Genomic DNA, 11,519 nt, shown 5'->3' with positions numbered 1-11,519 from the left:
TTGGGGGGGGTTGGGGTTGGGGTTGGGGTTGGGGTTGGGGTTGGGGTTTGGGGTTGGGGTTGGGGTTTGGGGTTGGGGTTGGGGTTGGGTTTGGGGTTGGGTTTGGGGTTGGGTTTGGGGTTGGGGTTGGGGTTGGGGTTGGGTGGTTTGGTTGTGGTTGGGTTGGGGGTTGGGGTTGGGTTTGGGGTTGGGGTTGGGGTTGGGGGTTGAGGTTGGGTTTGGGGTTGGGGTTGGGGTTGGGGTTGGGATTGGGGTTGGGGTTGGGGTTGGGGCTGGGGTTGGGTTGGGGGTTGTGGTTGGGGTTGGGGGCCGTTTGGGAATAGCATTGGGGTGTGATGTTAAAAGCCTGAACTGTCCCAAAGGGTGTACATGGGGAAGGGAAGTACAGTGAAGCAGTGGGCTTAGTGGATTTGGGTTGGGGTTGGGGGGAGGGGTTGTGGCTCTAGGGTTGCTGGTTGAGGGACGGGGGAGGGAAGCAGTGTGGCTCTAGGGTTAGAGCTGAGGAGGGACTGGGAGGGAGGTTGGGGGTGTGGGTTAGGGGTTTGGGCCGGGAGAAGGGAAGCAGTGGGTGTGAGTGGTTAAAAGGGACTGGAACTGTCCCAAAGTGCCCTCTAGTGTAGCTGATGAGGGAAGGGAAGTACAGTGAAGCAGTGTGGCTCTAGTGGAGCTGAGGAGGGACTGGGAGGGAGGGAAGCAGTGTGGCTCTAGTGGAGCTGAGGAGGGACTGGGAGGGAGGGAAGCAGTGTGGCTCTAGTGGAGCTGAGGAGGGACTGGGAGGGAGTGAAGCAGTGTGGCTCTAGTGGAGCTGAGGAGGGACTGGGAGGGAGTGAAGCAGTGTGGCTCTAGTGGAGCTGAGGAGGGACTGGGAGGGAGTGAAGCAGTGTGGCTCTAGTGGAGCTGAGGAGGGACTGGGAGGGAGGGAAGCAGTGTGGCTCTAGTGGAGCTGAGGAGGGACTGGGAGAGAGGGAGGCAGTGTGGCTCTAGTGGAGCTGAGGAGGAACTGGGAGGGAGGGAAGCAGTGTGGCTCTAGTGGTTAGGGAGGGAGGAATGTCATCATTGTGGCGTGTGATCCTTGGAAGCAGTCAGAGCCAAAAATATCTGACAGCTATCCCATTCCAAGGAATCCCGGCCCAGCTGACCGGGAATGTGGGCTCCAGTAATGAAAGGGGTTCTTTTTAAAGAAAAGTCTCAGGGTTGAATTCAGGCCAAGTCTGGATAGTGCAGCTAGCCCATGTGAAACTCTCCTACGAGAAGAGAAGACTCGTCCTCTATTAATCCCATCATCCTTGAAGAAACCCTGTCCTTGAGCTGCCCTGTACTAGCTGCATTGCCATTGAAGATCATTGAGGGTATAGTTCGCACACTGTGGTCCCATTCTACCAGCCTCATCCCATTGCAGCTGCTCCAGACCAATGCTACCACAGCTACAGCTCTGTCATTGAAGATCATTTGAGAAGGGATGTTTCACTAGGGTGTTGCCATGGCCGCCAGGGGTGTTTTTCGTCATGTGACCCGATGCTGGATCGCAGTTGGTTGATTTTTCCGCAGTGTCGAGTTCCACTCTGTCAGCGCTGATTGACGCAGGTCGCTCCCTCCTGAAATAGTGCAGGGTGGGGGGAGGAGGGGGGGGGGGGGGGGGGGGGGGGGGGGGGGGGGGGGGGGGGGGGGGGGGGGGGGGGGGGGGGGGGGGGGGGGGGGGGGGGGGGGGGGGTGGGGGGGGGGTTTGGGGTGGGGGGGGGGGTAGGCCTTCCCTGACACTCAGTCAGTGACTTTCGAATGGAATCTGTCTGTATTGAGGTGTGTATTAATATCCACATGACTTGATGTGTACTGAACGCGTGACCAGCTTTCTGAGTGTGCTCAGCAACGTCAGAAGGGTCATTGTATCTCTCCCGCACACTTCCTCCAGGTCTCCCTAATCTTCACCTCTCTCTCTCCCCCCAGTCTCTCTCCTTCCAATCCTGCTTTCTCACTCCCCCTCCTCTCCCGGTCTATCGCTCTGTCTCCAGAGAAGGAACATAATTGGCCAGGCTATAAAGCCTCAAATCCTCTCTGTCTCCTCTCGCTTCTCAGATTATCGAGCAGAGCTACAATGCCACGTGGCTGCACCGCCACGGCACCCCCATTCCCCCCGCCACCCTCACCACGCTGTGGTCCCTCTCTGTGGCCATCTTCTCCATCGGGGGCATGCTGTCTTCCTTCAGCGTGGGCGTGGTCTCAGAGTGGCTCGGCAGGTCAGTCCCCGCCCCTCCCTTCTCTGTCACACACTCTGAATTGGAGACACTTCTAATCTGTATCTATTCGGTCTCTGCAGGAAGAAAGCCATGTTGATAAATAACCTCTTGGCTTTCATTGGTGGCGCACTGATGGGCATGTCCAAGCTGGGCCAATCATACGAGATGATGATCCTGGGACGCTTTTTCATTGGCGCATACTCAGGTCTGGAAACGCCTCCCACTTTTTCTGTTGGTTCTGTTCTGACAAGGAGGGAAGTGCGCCCCCTACTGACACTTCACTAACATTGTGGCATCTGGTTGTTATTATTAGTGCATTAGCTATCTGTAGGCAAGGACAGGGCACTAGTCTTTCTTTCTCCATTGCAGTCTCTTTCTCAAGCTGTTCTTCCTCCTCAGGTCTGGCCTCTGGCTTGGTGCCGATGTATGTAGGGGAGATTTCTCCGACCACTTTGAGAGGGGCGCTGGGAACGCTGCACCAGTTAGCCCTTGTGACGGGGATTCTGGTAGCGCAGGTACGAGGGGTCACATCGGGGTGACCAGAAAGCGAGGACAGCCTTTGCTGTCGCGATGATAATGATAAGCAGCACTGGTCACAGCCCTGTATGAGTTTCCCATAGTAAAAGCACAGCACAGTGTAATAAAGCACGGAGAGGTCTGGTAAAGCATAGGAAAGCATTGTAAAGCACAGAGAGGTCTGGTAAAGCATAGGGAAGCATTGTAAAGCACAGAGAGGTCTGGTAAAGCATAGGGAAGCATTGTAAAGCACAGAGAGGTCTGGTAAAGCATAGGGAAGCATTGTAAAGCACAGAGAGGTCTGGTAAAGCATAGGGAAGCATTGTAAAGCACGGAGAGGTCTGGTAAAGCATAGGGAAGCATTGTAAAGCACAGAGAGGTCTGGTAAAGCATAGGGAAGCATTGTAAAGCACAGAGAGGTCTGGTAAAGCATAGGGAAGCATTGTAAAGCACAAAGAGGTCTGGCAAAGCATAGGGAAGCATTGTAAAGCACAGAGAGGTCTGGTAAAGCATAGGGAAGCATTGTAAAGCACAGAGAGGTCTGGTAAAACACAGAGACCTGTTGTAAAGCATAGGGAAGCATTGTAAAGCACAAAGAGGTCTGGTAAAGCATAAGGAAGCATTGTAAAGCACAGAGAGGTCTGGTAAAGCATAGGGAAGCATTGTAAAGCAGAGAGAGGTGTGTGATCCAGCCTGTGCTGACGCTCTCTATCTTGTCCCCAGATCTTCGGGCTGCAGGAGATTCTGGGTACAGAGGAGCTGTGGCCGGTTCTCGTCGGGCTGACAGTTCTGCCCACCGTCCTGCAGATGGCGCTGCTTCCGTTCTGCCCCGAGAGCCCGCGCTATCTGTACATCATCCGCGGGGAGGAGCAGCACGCCAAGAGATGTGAGCGACCACTGGGAACATTTACAAAAAAAAAAAACTGCATGCTTTTGAATGAGCTCCCCCAGTAGCTAAAGAGGGGTGAGTCTGGGGGGGGGGGGGGGGCCGGGTGACCTCGTTCCCAAACCTCTCTTGTCTTCTCTCCCCCCCCCTCAGGTCTGAAGAGGCTGACCGGCAGGCAGGATGTCAGCGAGTTCCTGTTGGAGATGAAGGAAGAGAAGAGGAGGATGGAGATGGAGCGCAAGGTGTCCGTCACTGAGCTCTTCCGCTCCCCCGCCTACAGGCAGCCTGTGATCATTGCCGTGGTGCTGCAGCTCTCCCAGCAGCTCTCCGGGGTCAACGCTGTGAGTCTGTCCCACCCAGCGTCTCCCGGTCACTCCCACTGTCTCCCAATCCCTTCCAGTGTCTCCCAATCCCTCCCAGTGTCTCCCAGTTTTCCCAACTGTCTCCTGGTCCCTCCCAGTCCTCCCCACTGTCTCCCAGTAACTCCCACTGTCTCCCAGTCCTCCCCACTGTCTCCCGGTCCCTCGCGCTGCAAAACTTTTTCTCCAGAGCTGTGCTACACTCTGCTCCATTAGGTGCATCTCTATTAAGGGAATCTCACACTGGGCCTGCACCCACTTACAGAACTGCATACTGGTGGTTCAGCGGTTAACCAAGAGGTTCCCAGTTCAATCCCAGCTTAGCCGCTGATTCCCTGTGTGTGGGACCCTGAGCGAGTCAGTGAACCTCCTTGTGCTCCGTCCTTCGGACGAGACGCCAAACAAACGCGGTCCTATTGGAAGAGACTCTGCAGCAGCAGCAGGTGTTGATGATGCAGAGTTCACCCCCCCTAGTCTCTGTAAATCGCTTTGGATAAAAGCATCTGCTAAATGACTCATTCATACTGTTTTAACCCTCAGATTTTTTACTACTCTACCAGTATCTTTGAGAAGGCAGGGGTGGAGAGTCCGGTCTACGCTACAATCGGAGCAGGGGCTGTCAATACAGCGTTCACCGTGGTGTCGGTAAGGAAACCAACGAGATCACAGCTCTATTTAGAGATGAGGAATGGGTAATATTTCTCTCATCTTGCAATGCTGAACAACACACTCAACACCGAAGGGGACAAAGTTGATATTAATTTGTTTTGCTTTGCCAGTGAGCTCTGGAGCTGCTCTTCAGATTTGTGTAACACAGGCTGGACTTTCATTTTGTTTTGCTGGCGATACCCTAGCTGGGCACTAGATGGCGCTCACTAATATAGGGATTGGCTCATCCAGCCCGTGATGCATGTATATCTATATAACTACAAATGAAGAGCAGTTACTGAACTTATCAAAAGCAAATTGGAATTGGAATCCGTCTCGTATCCCCCCTCTCTGCTCATCCGCCACGATCAATCTCTTCAGCAACGTTGGTTTATTACTGAACAGAGAAGATCAGTTCAGAGAGCCCTCTAAACTGTGCTGTACGTTCTCCTTGCGCTGCCGTTGCTGGTAGCGTCACGTTAGCTGTTCAGTGTGTTGATCTGTAAATAAATCCTGTTCGCCTGCGGGGGGGCATATCAGCTTCAACCTGCGCCTGGATCTCCTGCCTGTCGCTCAGCAGCGATACCCTGTGTCTTCCGAAAGAAGGGATCCGGGGGAGCTTGCCGATAAAAACTGAATCTCAACTGTGTGAATACAGTGATTAATGAGATTTGAAACGGGATTCTTTTACATATGATACAGAGTTAAAAAAAAATCAAAAACAAAAAACAAATAGCAACTTTTAAAATCGACCAATCGCGCTCGTTTCTCCCGCCCCGCCCCCCACACCTGATTTTCTTTTCTCGTCCAATCACAGCTGTTCCTGGTGGAGAGGACGGGCCGGCGGACGCTACACATGCTGGGATTGGCTGGAATGGCCACCTGTGCCGTCGTCATGACCGTCGCCCTCGTCCTATTGGTCAGTCAAAAAAAGTTTACAAAGAAGCTTAGATCTGTTTGTGAATGGCTGCGTTGCACCTGCCTGACAGCTTTTAAAATCTCTTTTTCCCCAACCACTTGACATAATTAACACCCATTACCTGTGTAACAAGGTTAGGAACTCACACTAGCCCTGCTGCTGCTGATGCTGCACCCAGTCCTGGGGTTCAGAGCTCCCCTCAATGGGGTTCAGAGCCCTGCTGCTGCTGCTCAGAGCTCCTCAATGAAGTCTGTTATTATTATTAATATTGTGATCAGGAGCCAGGAGTTTGATTAGCCCTGCTGCTGCTGCTGCATTAGAGCTTCAATGAAGTCTTGCAATGATCAGGAGCCAGGAGTTTGAGCAGGGTTAGAAACTCACACTAGCCCTGCTGCTGCTGCTGCTGCACCCAGTCCTGGGGTTTGAGCAGGGTTAGAAAATCAAGTAGCCCTGCTGCTGCTGCTGCTTCCTGGGGTTCAGATCCCCTGAAGGAAGTGTTATTATTATTAATATTGCAATGATCAGGAGCCAGGAGTTTGAGGTAGCACTGTATTACTTTTAAGCTGAGGGAACACAGAGCCCCTTTGTGGCTTGGAACTTGGGTTCAGGAGTCGAGGTTTCAGGACGCTGCGCGGCACGCCAGGGGAGACTCGGGGGTTTGACACAGGGAGCCTCAAACTAGGTCTCCTGGAAGCAGGTTTTCGCTGCTCCTGAAAAAGTGGCTTCATGTTTCTTTAGCTTTAGGGTTTGAAGTGACAGCAGACTCACACTTGCTGTCGCTCCTCCCTCTCTCTCAGGAGCGGGTCCCATGGATGAGCTACGTTAGCATGCTGGCGATCTTCGGCTTCGTGGCTTTCTTCGAGGTGGGCCCCGGCCCGATCCCGTGGTTCATCGTGGCGGAGCTGTTCAGCCAGGGCCCCAGACCAGCGGCCATGTCCGTCGCCGGCCTTTCCAACTGGACTGCAAACTTCGTCATCGGCATGGGCTTCCAGTACATCGCAGTGAGTCGCTCTCGCCACAGCGCCACCCTGTGTCCGGAGGCAGAATTACAGGGCAAATAACCCGGGGGGGGTGATGGCCAAATTCTCAAATAATGTTTTTTGGAGGACTGAACCTTCAGTTTTCAGAGCGGCTGAGTGTGGGGGAATTGCTGCTGTCAGCAAAGACATTCTAAATTATGAAAATCAGGCAGTAAAATAATTGAATGTGCAGGCTGGGGTTTTCCCTCACCCCCTCTCTCCTCTCCTCTCCTCTCTCAGGAGGTGTGCGGTCCTTATGTCTTCCTCATCTTCGCCGCTCTGCTCCTCCTCTTCCTCACCTTCACCTACTTCAAGGTTCCGGAGACGCGCGGCAAAACCTTCGACCAGATCTCGTCGGGATTCCGTTGCCGGCCAGCCTCCCTCCTGGACATGGAGGAGAAACCCAGCACTGAGATGGAGTGCCTGGGAGAGGGGAGCCTGTCATAGAGACACACTGCCTCCCTCCCTCCCTCTCTCTACTCCCCCAGTTCTGAGATGGAGTGCCTGGGAGAGGGGAGAGGGGAGCCTGTCATAGAGACACACCGCCTCCCTCCCTCCGTACCTCTCTCTACTCCCCCAGCTCTGAGATGGAGTGCCTGGGAGAGGGGAGCCTGTCATAGAGACACACCTCCTCCCTCCCTCCGTTCTTCTCTCTACTCCCCCAGCTCTGAGATGGAGTGCCTGGGAGAGGGGAGCCTGTCATAGAGACACACCGCCTCCCTCCCTCTCTGTACTCCCCCAGCTCTGAGATGGAGTCACAGGGAGAGGGGAGCCTGTCATAGAGACACACCGCCTCCCTCCCTCTCTGTACTCCCCCAGCTCTGAGATGGAGTCACAGGGAGAGGGGAGCCTGTCATAGAGACACACCGCCTCCCTCCCTCTCTGTACTCCCCCAGCTCTGAGATGGAGTCACAGGGAGAGGGGAGAGGGGAGCCTGTCATAGAGACACACCGCCTCCCTCCCTCTCTGTACTCCCCCAGCTCTGAGATGGAGTCACAGGGAGAGGGGAGCCTGTCATAGCGGCTGAGAGACACCGCCTCCCCTCCCCTCCCCTCTGCAGCTTCTCAACTCACCTAAATTAAAAGAAAACACAGTATTTGAAAATAAAAATGGATTTCCTGACATTTCTGTGAGTCATAGAGATGGTGGGTGGTTTTGGAAGCAAGAGAGAGAGAGGGAGAGGGAGGGGAGAGAGAGAGAGAGGGATGTTTCTCCCCGTTACTTAGGGGCAATGAAATATTTCAAGGAGTTCCTACAAGCCAAAAAGCGATCCGAGGGCGTGTGTCTTGCGTGTGCGTGCGTGCGTGTGTGTGTGTGTGTGTTAAAACTGTGCTGTGGTGCGTTCCCTCAAAGCCATGCCCAGGGGCAGAACATGTGCCAGCCACAGTCTGCGCCACATCTATAACCATTACCTGCCACAAACGTTTTGCACCCCCCCTAGAATTTTAAGACTGAGACGTCATTAAAAAATATGCCTTTTTTTTTTTTTTAAAACCAGGATCTTTTACTGTCCCTGGAAGGCATATTGAAATCCCGGGGCATCTTCCACAAAACAGAGATAGGTAGGTAGCCACTTGTGCACCTGGTCAAACAAATTGAGAAACTGGCAGCAAACGACCAGCTTCTGAATCTGCAAGCAGCACCTCACACATAGCAAGGGTATTTTATAGATATGTGTGTTGATCTTTTATCAGATGCGTGTTTAATTATTACTGTTTCTGCGTTCAGCGATGTTTGGCACGTTTCATTAACCCCACCCAGCCAAAGGCATTAGCTCAGTGCGCCTGTTATCCACGACTAACTGGTGCAGTTCCCCTCGTGGCCACAGGGGGGGCACCAAAGCTACACGACTTGGAATCTCATCGGTGAAAAAAAACCCGGTTAAAGGGTGTGGCTTGCAGTGGGACCGCCCCTTTAGAGGGAGGAGTCAGTAGTAGCCCCACCCCTAGTTGTGTTCATTTCTGTGTATATACATTGTGACGACAGACCGCCAAACCAGCCTCAGATTTCTAAAAGCATGCTGTGACCATGATCTGTAGATTTGTATGACTGTATAACAATTTGTATTGTAAATTAAATATATATAATGAATATTTATTAAAATTACAGAGTTCCATAAATATTGGCTTGGTTATTGTTTTGAACTTAAGGTGTAGATTCCAGTGAATGAATAGCATCTAATTGCAGTTTATAGTCCTGTAGCGTGATTGAAGAGCAGGTTATATTTAAGATTGTATCAACAGCAGATATCATATTTTGCTGGTATAGTATAGGGTCATATTATACAATATCAGGGTCTAGCGCTGTATATTATAAAGACATTTCAGAGGGCTGTGTCTCATCAATATCAGGGTCTAGCGCTGTATATCATAAAGACATTTCAGAGGGCTGGATCTCATCAATATCAGGGTCTAGTGCTGTATATTATAAAGACATTTCAGAGGGCTGGATCTCATCAATATCAGGGTCTAGTGCTGTATATTATAAAGACATTTCAGAGGGCTGGATCTCATCAATATCAGGGTCTAGTGCTGTATATTATAAAGACATTTCAGAGGGCTGGATCTCAATTTTTTGGAGCATTTTGAACTGGCATCATTGACCTGTTATTTGAATTCTCTTGAAGTGCATTGTTATGATAACTGACTCACTGTGAGCAAAAGTGAAGTCTAAATATTTGTTAATGTCTTTTTCTCTGATGCCTTGATATAAAATAAACAGAGTAAAATCTGACTGGACTGTCCTCCAAACAGGACCCTGGGGATACATGCACTGCAGAAAGATTCCAGAATGCATCACATCATACAACTTATGCTCCGATTATAATAAATTAATGTGGTCCTTTATAAAAAAGAACCCCAATTCAGAAGACTCCAGACAGGCAGAAAGGCATTGCACACACACGCATTTTCCAAACTAGATTTTAATGACATTATTGCACACAAGGCCCAGACAGTGCATTCAGACAAACAAAACAACCTTACAGTATAATAAACAAAAAAATTACAAGCCACCAAATGTTAACCAGCACACATCTCTCGCTCTTCGCGTCCCTGGGGTCCAGGTTTCTGCTATGTACACACCCCTGTGTCTTCAGTATTAAATTAAACCATAAACACCTGCTGGTTATTCTTCATTGGTTTTAGTTTAGTTTCTTTAAGAAAAGGAATTAAATGCAGAGTCTTTTTGGCATCAGCGCAGTTGTCTTCGTGTGTGTGTGCGTGTGTCCCACCTGGTCGTTTGTTCAGCGTGGGCGTGTGAAAGACAGCACAGAAAACTTCGGGGCAGAGTGTGTCTTAAAATCCTCCCCCCCCCCCCCCCCCCCGTGACCTACAGGAGGAAACGAGAAGTCAATAAAAAAAATTAAGTACAAAACCTCGGACGAGACGTAAAGCAAAACAAGGTCCTATTGCTAGCGACTGTGCAGAGTTAACACCCTAGTTAACACTTTGGACAAAAGCTCCCGCTGAACAACTAAATAAAACTGAATTGAGGTGCCGCGATCAGGGATGTCTTGCTGCTGCGAAAGGAGCAGAACTGACCTCACCCGAGCTAGTGCGAGCAAGAGTGGTCTGCTCAAGGCAATGCTGGCACACAGGGATAAGCCTTCAGCTAAGCTTTGCACCCAAAGAGATGGAGAGACTGTATAAAACAGCAGCACTTAGAGATGCAGGTTCTGTCCTCTCCCAACGACAGACCATCCTGTGCTCCTGCCATTAGGGATTGGATCACTGCTTCATTTCTGTTTACAGTTTGGTGCTCCGTTATTCAAAATGACTTAAGCAGAGCGCGTACCCATGCAATTCTCTGGAAACTCCTTGCAATACTGCATTTGGCCAGTCAACTCAGTCTAGATTTAACAGGGGCACAAAACCTCGACAGCAGATACTTTCCTCAAGGAAACATCTAGAGGCAGTTGCTTGCATTGCACTTTCCTGGTCAGAATAAATATCCTCCCAGTTTTGCTTTGAACTTGACGTTTGTACACAAGGGGTACGGGAACTTAAGTGTGGCGCTCGTGTATGGTTCACATATTTATAAGGCTGGCTTTGTTGTCACATTGGACACATTTTTATCACTTAACACATTGTGCCCGTTTTGTATGTGTATTTCGTTTGATAATTCACTGCCGCTGGCAGTAGAACGACAAACGAACTCTTCTACAATTCAGCATGTCCTGTTTTTTTTCAGGTCAGTATTTCAATATTTAGGAACACTCGTTTCTGTAGAGAAAATGATTCATTTTGAACGCGACAAGGCTCTTCTGCTTAAGAGTTTAAAGCAGACGTTGAAGAAGCAGGTTACCGTGAAATGAACACACCCCTGCTCCATCGCTCACTGACCTCTCTCCCCAAATCGCACAATCCTGAATTGTCCAGCTCAGTCACACCGAATGAGAGGTCACCGGGGGGTCAGCCGTGGAAGCAGGAACCTGCAAGGGGGAGGGGGAGGGGGTATTCCGTTAATTTTCAATTCGGAATGGAATTACAAAAACTCAAGCAAAACACCCAACACCAAAAAATCAAAAAGCCATCTGTACAATGCAAGTACATCGTACAGAAAACAGAAAGAGTTGAAAATGGGATAAGTGGTATTTAAGATCAGCCAGGATTAGGGACGATGGTCCAGGAGGAGGTTCAAATCCCGGCTCAGCCGCTGACTCCCTGTGTGAGGGACCCTGAGCGAGTCACTGAACCTCCTTGTGCTCCGTCCTTCGGATGAGACGCCAAACAAACGAGGTCCTATTGGAAGAGATGATGCAGAGTTCACCCCCCCCCTAGTCTAAGTCACTTGGCATAAAGCCACATTAGTTTCAGCACCTGGTCTAATTTTGCTCAAGTGTGAAATCAGTGCAAGAACAAGCTCGGGACTTACACTCGCTCCTGGCTTCTCCGTGGGCGTGACTGCAGTGGGCGGGGATTGGGGTGCTGGCCCAAG

General features: G+C 50.8%; 1 protein-coding gene and 1 long non-coding RNA gene across 3 annotated transcripts in view; one reads left to right on the top strand and one right to left on the bottom strand.

The window, feature by feature from the left end:
- LOC121306488 (solute carrier family 2, facilitated glucose transporter member 4-like) overlaps positions 1-7,779 on the top strand; it is a 13,747-nt gene extending 5,968 nt beyond the window's left edge. The window contains exons 3-11 of one of the 2 annotated variants that reach the window (XM_041238210.1): positions 2,074-2,234; positions 2,315-2,439; positions 2,634-2,749; positions 3,474-3,636; positions 3,790-3,977; positions 4,536-4,640; positions 5,461-5,562; positions 6,360-6,563; positions 6,822-7,779. In XM_041238210.1, the coding sequence (XP_041094144.1) occupies positions 2,074-2,234; positions 2,315-2,439; positions 2,634-2,749; positions 3,474-3,636; positions 3,790-3,977; positions 4,536-4,640; positions 5,461-5,562; positions 6,360-6,563; positions 6,822-7,028 (1,371 nt within the window). In that variant the 3' untranslated portion in view covers positions 7,029-7,779. The remainder of the gene's footprint in view (positions 1-2,073; positions 2,235-2,314; positions 2,440-2,633; positions 2,750-3,473; positions 3,637-3,789; positions 3,978-4,535; positions 4,641-5,460; positions 5,563-6,359; positions 6,564-6,821) is intronic. The other variant, XM_041238211.1, reaches the window with a different exon arrangement.
- A 1,709-nt stretch (positions 7,780-9,488) lies between these two features.
- LOC121306489 lies at positions 9,489-11,513 on the bottom strand. The gene is made up of 3 exons (XR_005948222.1): positions 11,457-11,513; positions 10,925-11,013; positions 9,489-9,911 (listed from the first exon to the last, which is right to left on the bottom strand). It is a non-coding gene; the product is annotated as an uncharacterized LOC121306489 (long non-coding RNA).
- Between the last annotated feature and the right edge of the window lie 6 nt (positions 11,514-11,519).

The sequence above is a fragment of the Polyodon spathula genome, chromosome 48 (assembly GCF_017654505.1).
Source record: "Polyodon spathula isolate WHYD16114869_AA chromosome 48, ASM1765450v1, whole genome shotgun sequence".
Lineage (NCBI taxonomy): Eukaryota > Metazoa > Chordata > Actinopteri > Acipenseriformes > Polyodontidae > Polyodon > Polyodon spathula.
This window is presented reverse-complemented; position numbering and strand designations above follow the sequence as displayed.